At 33.7% G+C, this 21,767-nt stretch overlaps 1 protein-coding gene across 1 annotated transcript in view; it reads left to right on the forward strand.

Moving 5' to 3' along the window:
* ETNK1 (ethanolamine kinase 1) overlaps nucleotides 1-21,767 on the forward strand; it is a 63,954-nt gene that overhangs the window by 23,579 nt on the left and 18,608 nt on the right. Inside the window, exons 3-5 of the mRNA XM_023209072.2 lie at nucleotides 9,140-9,280; nucleotides 11,106-11,248; nucleotides 21,358-21,441. Coding sequence (XP_023064840.1) covers nucleotides 9,140-9,280; nucleotides 11,106-11,248; nucleotides 21,358-21,441 — 368 coding nt within the window. The remainder of the gene's footprint in view (nucleotides 1-9,139; nucleotides 9,281-11,105; nucleotides 11,249-21,357; nucleotides 21,442-21,767) is intronic.

Here is a 21,767-nt window from a genome sequence, read left to right on the forward strand (position 1 = left end):
ATTGTCACCCAGAGTCCACAGTTTACATTAGGGTACACTCTTGGTGATGTACATTCTGTGAGTTTGGGCAAATATATAATGCACGTATCCACTGTTAGTGTCATACAGAGGAGTTTCACTGCTCTAAAAAAATCTTCTGTGCTCTGCCTATTCATCCCCCTTTTCCCCTTAACCAGTGGCAACCACTGATCTTTTTACTACTTCCCAGTTTTGCCTTTTTCAGAATGTCATATATTTGGAGTCATTTAATTAAGTAGCCTCATTAGATTGGCTTCTTTGACTCAGTAATATGCATTTGTTTCTTCCATGTCTTTTTATGGCTTATTGGCAGATTTCTTTTCAGGGTGCTGAATAATATTTCATTGGATGTACACCAAATCTGTTTTGTTCATTCAACTACTGAAGGACATTTTGGTTGCTTCCAAGTTTTAGCAACTATGAATTAAGCTGCTATAAGAATCTCTCTGCAGATTTTAATGTAGACATACAAATTTTTAATTCCTTTGGGTAAATGCTGAGGAGCATGATTGCTGGATTGTATGGTAAGAGTATGTTTAGTTTTGTAATAAACCGCCAAACTGTTTCCCAGAATGGCTGTGCCATTTTTACATTTCCACTAGCGATGACTGAGAGTTGCTGTTGCTCCACATCCTCACCAGCATTTGGTGGTGTAAGAGTTTTGAATTTTGGCCATTCTAATAAATGTATAGGTATCTTATTGTTTTTGTTTGCATTTCCCTGATATGTAATATAGAATATCTTTTCATATGCTTATTTACTCATTTGTGTATCTTTGATGAAATGTCTGATAAGGTATTTGGTCCATTTTTAAATTGGGTTGTTTGTGTTCTTATTGCTGAATTTTAAGAGCTGTTTGGTGTATTTTGGATAATAATCCATTATTGGATATGAGTTTTGCAAATATTTTCTTCCAGTCTGTGCTTTATCTTTTTATTCTCTTGACAGTGTCTTTTGCAGAGTAGAAAATTTTAATTTTAATGAAGTCCATCTTATCTGTTCTTCCTTTTGTGGATCATGCCTTTGTTGTCGTTTTTTAAAAGTCATTGCCAAATCCAGGGTCATCTACGTTTTCTCCTATGTTATCTTCTCACAGAGTTTTAGTTTTGGATTTTACATTTAGGTCTGTAAGCCATTTTGACAAAATTTTAATGAAGGTGTAAGGTATATGTCTAGATTTATGTTTTTGTGTGTGAAGGTCCAGTTGTTCAGCACAATTTATTGAAAAGTCTGTCTTTTCTCCATTTTATTTCCTTTGCTCCTTTTCAAAAATCAGTTAACTGTATTTATGTGGGTCTATTTCTGGGTTCTGTATTCTGTTTCTTCATCTGTTAGTCTAATCTTTTGCAGATATCACACTACCTTAATTACTGTAACTTTATAGTAAATCTTGAAGTCAAGTAGTGTTAGTCCTCCAACTTGTTCTTCTCTTTCAATATTGTGTTGGCTCTTCTGGGCCTTTTGCCTCTCTCTATAAACTTTATTTTTTACATTTTAAAATTGACTTTTTAAGAATTTATTTTTAATTGACAAATAATAATTGTGTATATTTGGGATACAGTATTTATGTAAACTTTAGAATCGGTTTTTCGATATCACAAAATAACTTGCTGGGATTTTGGTAGGAAGTGCACTGAATCTGTAGATTAAATTGGGAAGAACCGACATCTTGGCAGTATTGAGTCTTTTTATCCATGAACATGGAATAGCTCTTATTTAGTTATTTGCTTTCTTTTATCATAGTTTTATAATCTTCCTCATATAGATCTTGTACATAGTTTGTTAGATTTATACCTAAGTATTTTATTTTTGGGGGTGCTACTGTAAAAGGAGTGCATTTTATTTTCAAATTTCACTATTTATTACTGGTATGTAGGAAAGCAATTGACTTTCATATTTTTTTTTTATCCTGCAAGCTTGCTATAATTGCTTATTCCAGGAGATTTTTTTGGTCCATTCTTCTAGATTTCCTCCATAGAAAATCATGTTGTCTACTTCCTTTTTTTTTTTTTCTTGTCTTAATGCATTAGCTAGGACTTTCAGTACAGTGTTAAGAAGGATTGGTTAAAAAGTGATGTTCTTTCTTTATTCCTGATCTCAGTGGGAAATCTTCAAATTATTTGTCATTAAGTAGGATGTTAGCTGTAGTTTTTTTGTAGATATTCTTTATCAGATTGAAGATACTGTCTCTTTATTCCTAGTTTGCTGAGTTTTTATGATAATGGGTGCTGGGTTTTGCAAAATGCTTTTTCTGCACATGTTGATAGGTTCATGTGATTTTTCCGTTTTAGTCTGTTAATGTAATGGATTACATTAATTAATTTTCAAATATTGAACCAGCCTTGTATACCTGAGATAATCCCACTTGGTCACAGTGTATAGTTTATTTTTATACATTGTTGGATTTGATTTGCTTATGTTTTGTGTCAGCAAATATATTATATAAAAAAGAAACATTTAAAAATAATGTTTTAAATAAATAGGAAATACAAAAATGTAGTGTTTTCTGTTGTATATGATATTTGCTAATAGAAAACAACTGAGGTACACTTGATTAAAGTGTTTTTAAGAACTCCTCTTTTTCAATGAGCATTTTATTTAGTTAATAAAACTTTGATTTGTTTATAGTTCTGAAAAAATTTGATTATGGTAAGTACAACATAAAATTTACCATTGAAGCAGCATTTATATCTGGGGTAATACCTGAGGTTGGTTGTCCCACAGCTACAGAAAACTAGGATGCAGACAACCAGAGTGAGATTAAGAGCGCAAGTTTAATAGGCAAAAGAAAGAGAAGAGCTCTCTGTGCAGAGAGGGGTCCCAGAGAAAATGGGTTGCCAGTTCTGTGCGGAAACGCACAGGGTTTTATAGATTAACTGGAGGAGGCAGTGTTTGATTTGCATAGGGCACAAAAGATTGGTTGGACCAGGTGTGCCTTTTGCATAAAGCATGTAGAAGCTGATGGCCCCACTTTAATCTTTTATTATGCAGATGGTTCTCTACCTGGCCAGTGCCATATTGCCTGCTTCTTTTACTGGACACATGATAACAAAGAAAAGAGAAGATGGAGGAGGCTCCATGTTGAACATACCTGGCTTCCAGGTAGCCCTTTTCTATTGGCACAGCTGCCAGCATTTACCCATGCAAGCTTCTAGCTTGCTTATCTATGTCTGCAGCTTGAATTTTCAGGCCACTCTTTGTTAGAAGTGATTTGGGGGCTGCTTTCTATTAAAAGGGAGCCCTTACCTATAACTCCTTTACCTTCACTATCTGCCTAAATAATTTCTTCCTGGCTCCTGTGTCACCATCTTAACCGTTTTTTAACATGTACAGCTCAGTAGTGTTATTACGTTCACATGGTTGTGCAACTAATTTCCTGAAATTTTTTTTTTATCTTGTAAAATTACAATTCCATCTTTTTTTTTTTTTTTTTTTTTTTTTTGAGACAGAGTCTTGCCATGTCAGCCAGGCTGGAGTACAGTGGTGCAATCTCGGCTCACTGCAACCTCTGCCTTCCAGGTTCAAGCAATTCTTCTGCCTCAGCCTCCCAAGTAACTGGGAATACAGGTGCTCACCACCTTGCCCTGCCAATTATTGTATTTTTTAGTGCCCACCACCTCGCCCTGCCAATTATTGTATTTTTTAGTGCCCACCACCTCGTCCTGCCAATTATTTTATTTTTTAGTAGAGACAGGATTTCGCCATGTTGGCCAGGCTGGTCTCGAACTCCAGATCTGCCCACCTTGGCCTCCCAAAGTGCTGGGATTACAGATGTGAGCCACCAGGCCTGGCCAATTCTATGCTCTTTAAACAACAAATCTTCCTTCCTTCCTCCAGCCCCTGGCAACCATCATCTACCTTCTATCTCTAGGAATTTGACTACTTAGGTACATCATGTTAGTGGAATCATGTAATGTTTGTCTTTTTGTGACTGGCTTCTTTCACTTAGCATGAACACTTCAAGGTTCATCTATGTTGTGTAGCATGTGTCAGAATTTTCTTTCTTTTCAAGGCTTAATCATATTCCTTTGTATTTATATACTACATTTTGTTTATTCATCCATGGATGAATAAACATGGGCTAGTCACTTTTGGCTGTTGTGAATAATGTTGCTGTGAACATGGATATGTAAATACGTTTTTGATACCCTGCGTTCAGTTCTTTTGGATAAATGCCCAGAAGTGGAATTGTTAGATCATATGGTAATTCTGGTTTTAATTATTTGAGGAACCACCATACTGTTTTCTGTAATAGCTGCGCTGTTTTATATTCCCATCAACAGTGCACAAGGGCACCAATTTCTTTACATTCTTACCAACAGTTATTTTCTTCTTTATAGTAGCCATTCTAGTGGCTATGAGGTGGTATCATATTGTGCTTTTGATTTGCATTTGCCTAATGAGTAGTAATGTTGAACATATGCTTATTGACCATTTGTTTACTTTTTCTGGAGAAACACCTATTTAGGTCCTTTACCTATTTTTTCATGGGGTTGTTACTTTTTGTTGTTGAGTTGTGGGAGTTTGTTATATGTTCTGAATGTTAACTCCTTGTTAAATACATGATTTCCAAATATTTTATCTTATTCTGCAGGTTGCTTTTTCAGTCTGTTGATTGTGTCCTTTGATGCATAGTTTTTAATTTTGATGTGGTAGAATTTATTTTTACTTTTGTTGCCTGTGCTTTTGGTGTCATAGCCAAGAAATCATTGCCAAATATCCAGTGTCATGAAGCTTTCCCCCTGTTTTCTCATGAGCGTTTTAATAGTTTTAGTTCTTATGTTTAGATCTTTGGTCCATCTTGAGTTAGTTTTCGTATATAGTGTATGGTACAAGGAAAGGGTCCAGCTTCATTCTTTTGGATGTGGATGTCTAGTTTTCCCAGTACGATTTGTTGTCCTTTCCTCATTGTTCTTCTCTTCTCATTGTTGTCCTTTCCTCATTTAAGGTTCTTGGCACCCTTGTTGAATACTGTTTGACTGTATAATTGTGGATTTGTTTCTGGGTTCTCTGTTCTATTCCATTTATCTATATGTTTTTCTTTGTGACAGCATCACACTGTTTTGATTACAGTAGCTTTGTGTAATAAGTTGAAGTCAGGAAGTGTAAGACTTCCAACTTTACTCTTCTTTTTCAGTGTCATGGACTCTCAGGTCCCTTGAGAGTCCGTGAATTTTTAGGATAGATTTTTCTTTTTCTGCAAAAATTGCCTATGGGATTTTGATAGAGATTGCGCTGAGTCTCTGGATCACTCTTGGTGGTATTGAAATATTAACAATATTGTTTTGCAATCCATGAACATGGGGTGTCGTTCTGTTTATTTGTGTATTTAATTTTTTTCAATTTACAAGTCTTTCATCTCCTCAATTACGGTTATTCCTGAGTGTTTATTTCTTTTTGATGCTATCGTAAATGGAATTGTTTTCTTAATTTCTTTTCTGGATTGTTCATTGTTAGTGTAGAAATGCAACTGATTTTTGTGTGTTGATTTTCTGTTCTGCAACTTTGTTGAATTCGATTTTTAGTAAAAATTGTTAATTTTCTTAAAATCATTCTTTAAAATTTTCATGCTTTGTTCAGTCCTTATTTATTAAAAAATTTAGATGAGTATGGAACTTGTGATTAGGCCATAGTTAATTTTTAAAATCTCTTCAGAAAGCCTAGTTTTTAAGTGTATATAGGTGGCTGCCACGGTTACAATCGAAGTATACTTATTTCCATGAGAAGATTTGTATTGTAAATCAACTGCCTTCCTTTCTGCTATGATCTGAATATTTGTGTCCCCTCAAAAACCTTTTGTTCAGACCTGATTCCAAAGAAATAGTATTAAGAGGTGTGTCCCTTTGGCAGTATTAGTCATGGGGGTGGAGCTCTCATGAATGGCATTAACGTCCTTATAAAAGAGGCCCAAAGAAATTTGCTTGCCCCTTCTACCATGCAAAAACGCAGCAAGAAGGTGCCATCTGTGAGGAACAGAACTGTGAGAAAGAAATTTATGTCATTTATAAGCTACCTTGTTTATGGCATTTTTGTTAAAGCAGCCTGAAAGGACAAAGACACTTTACATGTTAATTGTGTTATATAAAAGATAAAAAAGACCAGTAATTTTGAGACCTGTAGATACTGGCTTGAATTCTGGAGTGAGAGAAGAAGGTGATGTGGCTTTATTATCAAAGAATAGGCAGTATTTTAAGTGGATGCTCATTTGGTTTTTGTATAAGAAAACATTTTTGTTACAATTATTAGTACATGAGATTATTAAAAATCCAAAATAGATTTTAATCCACCTGACATTTCAGTTACTATCAGCGGAGTAACTGGACAACTTCTAACATTACATTTTTTTAATACACAGAAAATTCAAGTAATTTAAAAACTGCTTTAGATTCATCTTGAAATATATATTTGCTCTGGAATGACCATATTGCAGCATGATTCTCATGAACTTCAAAATACTTTATTTAAAAAAGAACTTGAGGCAGCGAAAGTGTTATAGTTGTCTGACTTTATCCGTGTGATGTGCAGGGCCTCCTTGTCTCCTGATCTCAGTAAGCTTACACTGATCGTTTCAGATCAGAAAAGCAGAAATGGCGTGGTTCTAAAGGGACTGTTTGGAAAACATTTCCAAATAACTGCAGCACTTGGATGACTACTTCCCTGAGTTTTGCTTATTCACTGAAAGCAGAACTACTGTGCCGAGCCCTCCAGTGACATGGGCCTTCTGCTCTCCCAGACATTTGCCTCTCTTCACACCTGCTCCGAATCCAGCATGGAGCAGACGAGGAAGTCATGGAGTTCTGTCAGTTCCAGCACGTGTGTCTGCTTTGCAAAAAGGAAAATTACGTTTTGTAAGAGATCCCAAATCAGGGTCTCATATAAACCCTGGGGTAAAACTGTTAGAAATGATATTATTATTCATTTATTTTAAAAAATCACAGCAAATAAAGTTTGTTAAATACGTGTGACCCCCTCCTAAATCATCTGTTTCATTTGTTTAGTAAATATTTCTAAGACATAATATTCTGTTGATATAGATCACCCCTTATGTTTCATGTAACACAGATTGTATCTTTCTTCAAGCTTTTTGTTTCCCCCTCTTCTCTGAAGTTTTAAAACCAGTTTTAACTGGCTTAAAGTGTGTGTGTGTGTCTGTGCGTGCGTGCGTGTACATGCATGCATTTACACTTTCCTTTGTTTTGATTTTATAACCACCTGGCCTTTTCATCAAGTTGCCTGGTGCTTAAATACCACAGTTCATTTGGGCTTAGCTTTCTGTGTATAGATGCGACTGACATAAAAATAATTTGTTTTCTGTATTCTTGTGGACATGAGTATATGGTCTTAGGGAGGGTCATTCAAAATGATTTAGTTTATAAAAGTAAATGTTTATTTACTCATTTGTTTGAGAGGTATGAACCAAAGTACACATATATAAAAAGGTTATGGATTTTAATATTTTAATAATGTATTAGATTAAAGATGAGACTAATACTGTTGATTGAGGATGATAATTTGACAATTTACAGTGACATAAAGGAGAAGGAATTTATTGGTACTTGTAATTGCGAATACTGAGTTCAAACATGGGGTAAATCCAGGGACTGTAACAATGTCATTAGGAATATCACTTTATTCTGTTTATTCTTTTACCTTTTTTTTTTCTCGCAAACTTTCCTTAGGACTCTCCATAATAATATCAGTTGGTTTCTCTGACCGGTTTAACCACCCCAGGGGGAGAATTTTCCTAGTTTTCTAATAGCTTCAACAAAAGTGAGATCAAGTCTCTGGCTTAGCTTGGGTAATATGTGCTGAACCAGCCTGAATGATAGAATGCTCTGAGCAAGTCAGGGTCATATGTTCACTCACTGTTGAAGTGAGTGATGCACATGGGATGCAGTTAGGATTGAAATCAGTTCTGTAGTAATGACATGAACTAAAAGTAAGAGGGACAGAAGTTTCTCCAAAGGAAAATCAGGACTCTTTAGTTACTAGGAATGAAACAAAAACAAGAATATTCACAATAATATAGAAATGTAATAATAAATGTGTTATTTAAGGATTGATATAATGCTAGGTTCTCTGTGGGCCTTACTTAAGTGGTTTTCAAATGTTTTTGCATATTAAAATCACTCGGGAAGGTTTTAAATATCTCAGTGTCCTGGCTGCACACCAGGCCAGTTAAATCAGAATTTCGTTAGTTTCTGTGTAATTACTTTGTTTTGAAGTTCCTTAGGAAAATCATGCTAACAAGAACTAGGTAGACAGAGCTGGTAGAGCCGAGGTTCGAAAAGAGGGATTTCAGGGGACAGAGAAGTTCACATGGGAAAAGCAGGATCCAATGGAGAGAACAGAGGGGCCTCAGAGACAGAAAGAAGGACCTCCAGCCTAGGAGGTACCTTTCAAAGGAAGCCTGGGACTCTAATCTAGTTTCAGAGAGTACACTCAAAATCTTAAGTATCAAAGATCTTGCCAACTTCAGTGGATATTCAGTGGTTCAGGAATCTGACTCACCAATGGATCCCCATCAGTCAGTCAGAAGTGAATTCAAATGTGCGAACATAGGGTCCTGGGTCCAGTGATGAATCTGATTCTGAGTCACAGCACCATAACTGTTAAAGAAAAAATTATTCAGTGATACTTGCTAAAGCATGATAAGGCCGACTTTCTTCAGAATCATTGAGATGCTGGTATAGGGACCCACAGCAGTGGGATTTTGGAATTGGAGAAGAGAAACTGGGCCCAACTCCAAATGCAGCATGGGCAAGTGGGAATGTATATCCAAGGAGCAGGGTGGGGGTTGGTGGATGGAAGATTAAGAGTAACATCAGAGTAAGGGGTTTCTGGGTAAAACAAACTAATGGTTCTTGCTGAAGATGGCCAGAGTAATTAATTTGGGGAATGGTGAAGGTTAAGGAACCTGATCAGATATCAAGGGTGGGGATACTCTCGCTAAACGGACTCAGTAGGATTCTTGCTAAAACTGATTTTTACAACAGGGAGCACAGGTAGGTCTACAAGAAGATTCAGGAGACTGACTAAAGTTTCATCAAGAATCTTTGTCAGTAGACTTGACCTTTTTGATACTTAAGTTTTTCTTTTTATGTGGTTTTGTTTTAAACAGGCTAATAGCTCGTCAGCTTGCTAAAATCCATGCTATCCATGCACACAATGGCTGGATCCCCAAATCTAATCTTTGGCTAAAGATGGGAAAGTATTTCTCTCTCATTCCCACAGGATTTGCAGATGAAGACATTAATAAAAGGTAAAATTATTTTTACATTTGAAATTATGTTTTACGTTGCTTTGCTCTATGATAGGGTTTCAAAGGTAATTGTAAAGTTTCATTGTATAAAATATGGTTTTCTTTCTTTGCATTGAAGTAAAATAAGCATTGATTCTTTGGCTGTCAGATGGCACTACAGAAAAAACTGCCTTTCTATCCCCCTCAGTGTCCCCTTCCAAAAAATATGCCCTACAACAGCAAGGGGCAGAGGTGGAAGTAAGGGAACACCATTTAAAAATAAAAAAGGTAGGTGGTAATGGTGAAGCAAGATTTTTCTTGACTTTTTAAGATACTGCAGAATTGAGAGGCAAGTCTAGTATTATGTAGAATAAGAGCACAAGAGCCTGGAGCCAAACAGATTAAATCTCAGCCCTACTGGTTAACATTTCTGTTGTGTAACTCACTCAACTAGGGAACTTACCTAACTGTTTTCTTATCTATAAAATGGAAATTACAGTAGTAGTGTATTAACCATAGAGAGGTTTTGTGAAGATCGAGATAGTATATGTAAAGGTCTTTATAACAGTGCCTGGTCATCACGTAAGTGTTGAGGTAGCTACTGTTTTAAAAATTACTATTGTTATTCAAAGAAGGTTATTTGAGTTGTATTTCTTTCCTAGGCTCTCTAAGGTTTATTTTAAATCCTTAAGGTTAATGATTCTTTGGAAAAGCTGGAACTGTACTATAGTAAATAATAGGAAGAAAACCCTTACCCCAGTAGAAAATAATACAGCTAGAACATAAAACACAATTAAAATATTAAATACATTTTGTATTTCTTTTATTCCATTTTGTTTGTTCATGATTATAAGTTTTATAATCCTTTGAATCCCGCAATTTTCATTCAACACTACCTTTAAAAAAATTTTTTTTTAAAAAGCACCGCATTTTTGACCAGTCATACCATTTTGAAAAGAGCATATGAGGACTACTTGTGGAAGTTGTATGTAGAGAAGAATACAGTAGTGGGGAAAATATAGGTAGAAACCACCTGAACAGGCAAATTAAAATGTAAAAAGAATCTGTATTTGTACTGTTAATGGAGAAGCAAGGAGTAATTCGAGAGACTTTGGAGACAAAATCAAGACGTCATCAAGTATTAAGGGAAGGAGGGAAGGAGTATAGCTGTTTTGTAAGCCTGATTGGTGCTATTGAGGAATGAGTGGTAGCAGCCAATTTTGTTTCCTTTGATTTTTTAATCAAATTAATACAAGTATAGATAATAATCAGTATAGATGAGGACAGGACAAAAAGCCACGATTTCTAGTCCAGCTCACCATGCTGCCTCCCGCCCTTCACAGTCTCACTACTCTGTGGCGATTTCTATAATAGTTCTGTGTTTAACATAACTGGATTATATAAGGATAACTTTATTTTTTATCAACTTTTATAGACAGTAATCTTTTGACTTTTCTGAGAATTTAGATTTATATTGCATTTACCCTTTCAACCTTGAAATACGTATTTTTAATTTTTGAAATTGTCTTTGTAACTTTAAATAACATTCTTAAACTTCTGTTTATTAAATGCTTTGTGTCTTTGTTTTGTCATCTATAAAATTGACATAAATGTAAATTACTTAGAATAGTAGTTAGTAATTGTTAGTTATTACCTATATATATCACTTAGAAACACAAGTTTTTAGTGATTTTTTTTTTAACTTTTGTCCTACATTTTAATTGCTGCTCAGTTTCTTTTATTCATGTCTAAACTTACTATATAGGTTTTCTTTATTCTAACTTTTGACATAATCAAACTTGAAAAAAAGTCACACAAGATATAACTCTTCTTTTAAAACTAAAAGGTTCCTAAGTGATATCCCAAGCTCTCAGATTCTTCAGGAAGAGATGACTTGGATGAAGGAGATTCTTTCCAACCTGGGCTCACCTGTTGTGCTTTGCCATAATGACCTATTGTGTAAGAATATAATCTACAATGAGAAACAAGGTAGGTATTTGACCTTAGCAGTAAGTAAAATTGATTTATTTTATGTTCTTAATGGTCATTTCATCTCTATATCAATAAAATAAATTCAAATGCAAGGAATAAGATCATGCATGAAACCTTTAAAGATTTTCTTTTAGGTTATCAAGTTACGGTAACTGATAATTTAGGATATATATTCTTTTAATATTTGTATAAAATATGTTTTTTAGAATTGGTTAGAAACAGATTGTGATTTCTGTGGGATTTTTAAGTATAAAATGATGAAATGAATTTGTTTATAAATTTAATTGCAAAACTTATTTGGTTGTTCATGAGTTGAACATGTACCTGCTTATAATGGGGGATGTGGAAAATCAACAAAGTGACATTGAACTGCTTTATAAATAGAAAAATTTTCTCACAGTGTTGGGAAGGACAACAGTATTGAAAACAAATGTGTCTCTAGGTTTCTCATTATCTATTTATTATGTTGATTTGGTAGTTATTTTGATGCTAAGGAGAGAGCTCCAGATGGAGGAGATATTATTTGTAGTTTCTCAAATTTATGTCTACTAAAGTAATCAAGAAATCTTGGTAAATAATTTCAACATTTTTTGAGGTAGCCTGATACTTTTTGGTGAAATGTTTTTGTGTTCATATTTGTACACTGTATTCAATTTCTGTTTTCATATTTAAGAACCACTTGGTTGTATTATATTACTGGCTAAAGTGGTTTGAGGTTTGGTTGCTAAATGATAGATGCCCTTCAACGCTAAATTGAAATTTAAAAATGAAATATTGGTTGAAGGATTCTTACTAACAAAAAAATGTTTTTGAAACCGTGTTTTCATTTTATAGGAAACTTGTTTTTTTTACTTTTTTTTTTCTTTTTTGAGACGGGATTTCGCTCTTGTCACCCAGGCTGGAGTGCAATGGCATAATCTTGACTCACTGCAACTTCCGCCTCCCAAGTTCAAGTGATTCTCCTGCCTCAGCCTCCTGAGTAGTTGGGACTACAGGTGCACATCACCACGCTCGGCTAATTTTTGTATCTTCTTTTTTTCTTTTTTTTAAGAAGAGAGAGAGTTTCCCCATGTTGGCCAGGCTGGTCTTGAACTTCTGACCTCAGGTGATCCACTCACCTCGGCCTCCCAAAGTGCTGCGATTACAGGCATGAGCTACTGTGCCCGAGCTTCTCTGGTTTTTTTTTTTTTTTTAAGTGATGGGATCTCACTATGTTACCCAGGCCTGGAATGCAATGGTGTAATCATGGCTCACTGCAGCCTTCAACTCCTGGGCTCAAGCAGTCCTCTTGCCCCACCCCCCTGAGTAGCTGGGACTACAGGTGCATGCTACCATGCCTGACTAATTTCAAAATTTTTTTTTTGTAGAGATGGAATCTTGCTATGTTGCCCAGGCTGGTTTTGAATTTGTGGCCTCAAGTGATCCTCCTGCCTTGGCCTCCAAAAGTGCTGGGATTACTGGCGTGAGCTACTGTGCCTGGCCTGAAAACCAGTTTTTGAAGATAGTTATTACAGTTGGAAGAGCCAATTTTGAATCAAAATTGTGCTATTGTAAATGTACTAAAGCCTAAGAATTCACATTAGCATGGTCATAATTATATTAAATTACTGTTTATGACCCTTCTTAGAGTGTAAGGCGGGACTATTCAAATATAAAGGTTGATAGATATAGCTGACTTTCACTTCAAGAAAACGAAAGGTACACTGTCGAGTGGTAGGCTTACGCACATATTGCCGAAAATATGTTCGAGAATTTTTTATGTTTGATATTTCAATGTCGATTAGAGATATGTTTTTCAAAAACAGACTGAACTAACATTTTTGTCTTGAATCATCTTGAAATGCTCGTGTGGAATCATTTTTAAAATTTCAAGCGTACCCTAAAATATTAAGTACTTGACAGTGTCCTTTAATGTCTTTTTGTCTATTATATATAATTATCATAGTTTATATGCACTACATTATATACTGGTAACCAAATCTCAATGCCATTTGTGAGACTAGAGCATTAGTTACGCATTAAAGCAGTGTATGAGCTTGTAAATTCAATACAGGACCTAATAAAACATTTTATATAATGGAATTTCAAGTGAGGGACTTCATCTTACATTTGAAGTGGACACTCAGCTTTATTTTTAACTGCAAGTTGATCAAAGAGAATCTGTTATTTCCTTTAGAATATAATTTTAAACTTTCATATTTTTATTTTTATAAGTTTCTTTTGCATATTCATTTCACAGAACAAACTTGTTTATAAAACCAAAAAATAAGGGACCAAAAAAATCAGATTACTTTGTCTTGGGTATTAAAAAATACATTTTCACTTTTTTATTTAAATGGTCACTTATCTTTAAACTATTTGTCAGTTATGTGAAAAGTTCCCATGTTTTCACATAAAATCTTTATTCAATTTGGCCTTAAGAATGCAAGGTTGTCATTTGTTTTTGTGCCAAGTTACTTGAATCATACTTTTGTGTCTAATTTTCCTGTCACAGAAAATTTTTACAGCTCTACAGATGAACTGTTTTGATACATTTTTTAGAATTTGCCTTTTTTTATTGAAGTCTCTTTTGTATCATTTGTTTTTTCTTAGTCTTTGTGGTTATGTATGTGTCTTAGTTACAGAAATGTTCTGTTTTTTTTTTTTTTTTCTCTCCTTACCAGTGGTTTTATAATGTTCACTAGGAAGTCTAGTTTTGATCCCATGGTATCTGTTTAAAAAAGTAATTTCTATGTGATTAGTTGAAACATAAGCATTAAGAAATATGGTTAGAATGTTCAAATAAAAATCTAAAACTGGAGTATGACAAGACGCTTACTTAGCCTAGTCTTTTGTGTTACATTTCAAATTAGGAACTGATGGTTTTGAGGTAATTTAACTATATGACATATTTGAGTGTTTACTATAAGTAGAAGATACCATACCTTATATTTAAAAGGTATGAATTATATTATTTAATAAATTTTATAGGCACAAATAGTCAATATTGAGTAAATTTAATATGCAAACTAGTTATATGTGTGCGTTTAATATGCAAATAATATAATATGCATGTAGTATAAGTAGTAGATATGTTTGCATGTTAAATGCAAGCGTATAACTGGTAAATATAGGACTTAACAGATAGTTATGACGTGACGATTCAGTTCACTAAAAGTGCAACTTTTAGTTTCTATCTTAACTATAACTTGAGAGATTAATTTCGAGATTAATTTATATTAATCTCTATAATATAACTTGAGAGACTAATTTAGATTAATTTAGTTAAGATGTGTATGTATATGGGTATATGTATACATAACATATTTATACACAAGGCACACATACTGTGAGCACCCTGCAGGTTGTAGGCATTTTTACATGCGAATGTTGTCGGAACTGATAGGCATCACAGGAAGAAATTGTATATATTTGAGATTGTAGCATAGCATTAACACTTATGGCAGCAATTTTGAAAAGGTTAATTAGAGCTAGAGATACAGACTGCAGTTATTTACCTTCTTAAACTAGTTGCCTTATTATAGCATATAAATGCCATGTTGAGTCTTCTGAGATTAAGATAATTTCCATATAAAATAAACGATTAAGCTGCATATTCACAAACATGTTTGATTTGTTATTACTTCTTAAGTCATTCATATGACTTGAGCTCCGGGTTTCATTATTGTGTACCCAACTTTGAGATACCAATAGATAAAACATAATAAGATGAAAGCCAAGGAACTGGCCTTGAAATCATCAAGCTCAGTCTTTGTCTGCAGTATGTTTCAGACCCTTAATTTCTCAGAAGTACAAATTTTAGGCAAACTTCTTAAATTTATACTGGATTATCTTGATGTCTCTGCATGTATGTTTAAACCATAGTAACTTAGATTTTGTACTAGACAATCTCTGACTCTTAAAAGCAGATACAATTAAAGCTTGGTTACTACCAAGAGAAGTCAGAAAGAGTATAGATTTTGGAACTAAGCACATTTGAGTTTAGATCCCTACCCAGTTACTTACAGAAATAAATAGTATTAGACATATCATTTTATCTCGTTATGTCTTTATGTAAACACAGACTGTTCTTGACAATTTACATCAGAATCACCTATGGTTCTTGGGAAAAAATTAGGATTTCTGGGCCCCACCCATGACCAATTAAACAATAATTTTTATAGATAGGCTTAGAAATTTTGTGTTTAACAGATTCTGAGGCAGTTTTTGTGCTGTTGATAATCTAGAACTTTAGTTTGCTTTATTTGTAACTTAGAGACAGTATCTACTTCAGATGGATGCTAACAAGATTTTAGATTATGCATATAAAATATATAGCACTGGACCAAGGACTTAGCAGCTCTTAGTTGTAGCTATTATACTAACACAGGGGTTGGCAAACATTTTCTGTAAGGAGCTGTGTAGTACAACTTTTAGGCGTTGTGGGCCGGATAGTCTCCATTGCAACTTTTCAGCTGTGTGTTGAGGCATGAACACAGCAATAGACAATACATACCTAAATGAGTGTAGCTGTTTTCCAATAAAACTTTTTCCAAAGATAGGTGGTCGATTGGATTTGGGCTGAAGGTACATGGTTTGCCAACCCTGTATTATGTTTATAGCGTTTGTTTTACAAAGTGTATCTGATTCTGAAAAATTGAAAAATGGTTACTATAGGCTAGATGGTAGGTAGTTAAGTCTTATAACTACTAGTAGTAGTTATAGGACTTAATTAACAGATAGATATGACATGACAATTCAGTTTGTCTTTAAGTGCAACTTTCAGTGTCTGTCTTAACTATAACTTGAGATATTAATTTAGAATTACAAATGTGTGTATATGTATATATGGGTCATATTTATACACAAGGCACACATGCTATGAGCACCCTGCAGTTTGTAGGCATTTTTACATGCGAATGTTATTGGAACTGATAGGCATCACAGGAAGAAATTTTGCCTCTACCTGCTCTCACCATGTCAGTTGACAGGACTCAGGACATGGGAGAAGAGTGAGCTTCCTTTCTGAAGTTGATGGTAGCTGTCAAGATTTTTGAAAAGTTAGTGCCAGGAATTAGGTGATTGGTAAGCAGCGGCCCATTCCTTGCCTTCAGTGAAATGACATCCTAAAAAGGTAAGAAAAGAATACTTAATGATAATGATGGTAGAATTTGATATATAATAAGGAAACCAAAAGCAGCGGTTCTTGCTCCAAAACTATAGGAATTGTCAGTCATCTTTTAAATCAATCATTAATTTAATAGACTTTATGTTAAGCAGAACAAATTGTAATATTGCCTATGACTAACTTTAATATTTTAATTTCAACTAATCATTTAACTACTGACATCAAGAAATTACTAAAGCTGTTGAGATTTCTATCTCATGTCTTGATGCTCTCTCAGAATGTTTATTGGTCTCATGACTTTTGGTGACTTTCATTTCTCCTCCTCTCTCCCATTTCTTCCTAAAAGCTCATGTAAATACCTAATATGTAACTTTAAATGTCAGTAATGGCAATCACTGTTTATTTTCTCTGTCAGCAAAATACAAGAAGCTGATTTACAGCTGTTTAAGGAAATACAAATGAGTAGAAGAAAAAGAAAGCTTTTTCTGGGAATTAAAGAGTAAATCAGGTTTTGTTTTGTTTTGTTTTAAGAGTTCTACACAATATAAATAGAAAATGAGTGAGTCCCCATAGTCACTTGTTTGTCTCTAAATCTTATCCACTGTATTATTACTCCTGAGAAAGCTTTGTAGTTGTCATGTTATTCATGTTTTAATGACTGAGAAGAGTTTTTGCATTGATACTTTTAAAAAATTTAAATAAATACAAATTGATTTTTGTGTTTGGTAAACTGTGTTTTCTAGGGTGGTGTTTCTAAATGTAGTTTAATCTTTAACTCTGCTTTAATTTGTATTCTCGTCCACTAGTTAGCAGAAAATAAAATGTAAGTCAGATAATAAAAACCTTAAATGAACTGTAAAAACCTGCAGCTATTAAGAAAGAGGGACCTAATATAGGTACTAGTTTGTTTGTTTGTTTTTTCATTCATGCATTCTGGCCCACTGTGTTCAGTCTTGTACTTGAATAAAAATGTCAGAAACACCACACTTTTTTCTTTAGTTTTCCATGCTTTTTTGTCTTTCCCCCTCCCCCAGCAAGTGTGTTATTGTGTGTCAGCATTTTCTGCAAAACTTCCATTTTTTCCACTAGCATTTAAATATTTCCTGTGTCCTAGGGATTGCTCTGTGGATTGCATGATGAAAGAGGAAAGGGACCCTACTGCCCCTCCAGGAGGCTGTGTATCGTGTAGTGGAGGAGTCCAATCACTGAACAGATACCTACGTTTAGAATGATGAGTGCCCCGGTGAAGGGGTACAGAGTACCACAGGACACCAGCATGAGGATTGCAGGGAAAGTGTTTCAGACTAGAATACTCCCTTTTCCTGTATAAGACAGAAAACATTTTGCTAACATTAGGATTATAGTTGCTTTTTGTAGTGTTCTCTTTGAACCTGCCTAACATTGCAGAGCAAGTAGGGTGAGTTGGAAAGATTTTTCAGGTTCTCATATTGACTGTTTTGCTTTTCATTTTTATTCCTTTCTCCTAACAACAAAATAAAGGAATTCAGACAAACATGTCATGTGATAATTAGACAGCTTTAGGTAATACGTTATTATTTTTTGGTTTTAAAGTACCTTAAAAATTGGCAGACTGTTTTCAGTCTTTTACTAAGATTTGAACAGTTTAACCAGTAGTGTGGGGATTTGATTACCCTGATAAAGATATGCAAGAAATAAAGTAATAAAAGACAAAAATGTAGGTTTGGAAAATTCAAATTGTAGTTTTATCCATTAATTATATACTTTACCCATTATGTGCTTGTCGTTGTGATAATTATATAAAAATAACTAAAATAACACTCTTAGGTCTTAAAGTAGTAGTTCTGTACTTTTTAAAGGTCAAGGGTCCCTTGAGAATCTGAAAAATTGAGAATATCCTCCTAAGAAAGTGCACATACACATAAAATTTTAGGGAATATTCTAATTGTCTTTTCATCCTTGAAACCCCAATTAAAAATTCATGTCTTAAAGAACTGACAAGATGATCATGCTATATGAGCTAGTTAATTTTTATTGCTGATGTGGATATTCATTTAAATAAAGGGAAATTTTAGAAATCAGAAGTTAACTTTATAGAAGGAAAAAGTGTATTTTCTGTTGTTAGGAAAGCATTTTCCAGTAATTTGATTTTTCTGGCACCCTAACTACAGGAAGTTGGCTTTTTAAATTTTACTTTGTTGCAGAAGATTAAATTTAAGGTTGAGTTCCACTTTGTTTGCAATAGTTTGAAAAAGAATAGCTAATGCAGATTTTTTTTTAAAAATTTTTTTCCTTTTAAGCTTTGTGTCTTGTACAATGTGAGTTTGCCAAATTTTCTTCATCTGCTACAGATTAGGTATGCCATTGTTGCTGCCATGTGGCGGCGCACCCCGTGCTTCTTAAACGCACTGACTGGAGGTTTATCGCATCACTTGTTCACATGCACGGAGCCTGGTAACAGCCTCATCTGTATCTTGTTAGCTTCATTTTCTTATTTTTAAAATTTCATTATTTATAAACTCAACATAGCATTTAAAAATAAAGGCTAGTTTTAATTAATTAATGTTACTACAAAAAGTCATTGCTAAAATTTTCATAGTGAAACAGATTTTAACTTTTGTTAAAATGTGCTATGCTTTAATTAAATTGTATTTACTCTACAAGCAGGCATGTTTTACCTGCCATTTTAACTGTATTTGCCAAATTCTAAATATAATTTTGAAAATTGAAATTGAAGCTTATGTTTATGTGGCAAAAGTAAGCCTCAGGACTGGGCTGTGTATTTTTATTGGCATGTAACAGTTAATATGAGCTCTACAAGAATTTGTTTTTAGAGAGCTAAAGCTATCAACAGCTGCAGATTTTAAAAATTACATATTAAAACTGTTAGGTTAGCTCAGTTGTACAACTTAGTAAATCTTGTATCCTGAGTTTCTGAAGTCTGGTGGATAGATGTCTCCGAAATCATTGGTTTCAGTCTTTTTACTGATAGTTTTATATAGGGAATTCATCTTTTTCTCTTCTAAAATAACATTTTTCCTCTAATTTATTTCTATTACTTATTGTACATAAATTTTAAAATAACAAAAATAAAAGAAAAAAAGTCACTTGTCTATCACCTGTTAATAGTTTAAACATTTTGGTTTATTTCCAGTCATCCTTCCCTGCATGCATTATTTACATATATATTTTTTCTCTCTAGGCATATTTTAATTTGGATCACAGTTTACTACTTAGTATCTCCTTTTCATATGACATTTGTAATTTCCCTGGTCATTAGTTTTGAAAATGAGATTTCTTCATGGTTTTATTTCATTTTATTTTCATGCCTGTGAGTATTTTATCATGATGGTTGTCTTCACTCTCCTACTCCCAATGATTCCTAGAAAAGAAACTTCAAAACATGTTTCTACTTCCCATTCTGCAGTTTAGTAAAGTGATTTGGTTAACTCTAAGACTTGTGGAGTAATGTTCTGTGAATTCAGGTATACAGACAGGAGGATCACTTCAGGCCAGGAGTTCAATACCAGCCTGGGCAACATAGCAAGACCCCCGTCTCTACAAAAAACAAAAAGAGAAAAAAATATATAATACTTGAGGTAGTTGAATTGCCGTGATTTATTGTCACCAATATTTGTAAATCTTATATTTATTATTATAATACACATTACATTTTAATAACTGGGTTATAACTTTGATTATTCTCACTTATTTTATTCTGATGTGACTTATTTATACAAGTTTAGAATTACGTATTAAATACAATTATATTAAAAATATTTGCTTTTATGTAAAACACAATTTGCCATGACATTTTTTGTCATATAATTTTGTTTTTCTTTGTGTTTGAATATGATCAAATACTTCCCAAAATTAAACTTACAAATGTATATCAAGATACTATAATTCAAAAGCTGTTTTTATGTGGGAAATAAATAACAATGTGTCAAGACCAGGAATTTGTTCTCCTACCTAAGCCTGATGATTAAAAGACAGTGTAACTATGCAGGTGTTAAACATTTTCTATATTCTTACAGCCATCTCTGTTCATATATCCATTTTAACTCCACACCCCTGTAAGCCTTTGAGTTTGTGATCCCTGGTGAAGACAGTGACCCACATTGATTTTTTTTTTTTTTTAAGGTTTCTCTCTGTCTCTTTTGCTTTTTCTTTTGAATATAGGACCTATATCTTTGTTAAGGCAAATCCTTTATAATATTACTCAAAAGTTAAAAGTTCCTGAATAGTAGTATAAAAGAACTAGATTATCTTTGGAGAGCTATAATGACATGCCTATATACGTAGCAGTAATTTAGAATAGGCATCTATTTAGCTTATGTAAAAATTTCTCACATTTATAAACGTTAACAGAAACCATACTTTTGCTTTTTTATAAGATAAAACCACCACCTTAATGCTGCTCAGATATGGAAACCTTAGGTAGTATTACAGGAAAATGTAAGCATATGATAGCAGCTAACTTCTTGTTAGTGATCTTACTTAATTTGCTCAGCAAGTATTATAGCATTATTGCAAGATTTACAGAATTCAGGTCTTGAAAAGTTTATATTTTATTTCCATATGTAGATAAGCTTGTCAGTTTACTCTTGGAGTATCATAGATAAAGTTTTTGTTAAAATTACACAGATTATTAGCAATTTTCAAAGATAAAAATTTTGTTTCTAATTATACTTGAATTTTTAAGTAACTGGTGCCCCCATGTGGCGAAAGATGTATTTTGGTTTTGTTTAAACTTGGAGAATGACTGTCTTTTCATTTTTCTTTAAAAAAGTGGACATTAGTTTTTACAAAGAAGCTGTTGACCAAGAGAAATAATTTGAATTTTGTAAAGCTCATTGCCATAAAATTCACAGCCTTACCCTGTATTGTCTCAGAAGTGCATGTAATCAAGCACGTACAATGAGACAAAATATTGGAAGCTATTTAATTACAAATAGCATAGGGATTTTCTGATCTTATATGTGATTTCTTAATGTCTTTGTTTTTGTGTCTCACATAGGTGATGTACAGTTCATTGATTATGAATATTCTGGATACAACTACCTGGCATATGACATTGGAAATCATTTCAATGAATTTGCAGGTATAACTGATAGAGTAACTTATTTAGCTTTGAAGTGGTATTTGCAGAATATTTTATTCTTTTTTTAAAGCAAATAAACTGGGAGCAGGAGCAACATTTTCCCAAGTGTTGTTGACCGTTTTTCTTTGCTTTTGTTTATCACTGGAGGAAAGCAGAGATGACCAAAATTTCTTCCTTAATTGCCATCAGAAAGTAATAGCAGAAAGATAATGATTGTGGCTTCTGTTGAGACCAGATATAGTATAAGGTGCTTCATAAATCTTACCTCATTTTTTTCTCCACAACAGCCCTACAAGCTAATATTCCCAGTTTACATATCAAAAAGA

Source organism: Piliocolobus tephrosceles, chromosome 10 (assembly GCF_002776525.5).
Source record: "Piliocolobus tephrosceles isolate RC106 chromosome 10, ASM277652v3, whole genome shotgun sequence".
NCBI classification, from domain to species: Eukaryota; Metazoa; Chordata; class Mammalia; order Primates; family Cercopithecidae; genus Piliocolobus; species Piliocolobus tephrosceles.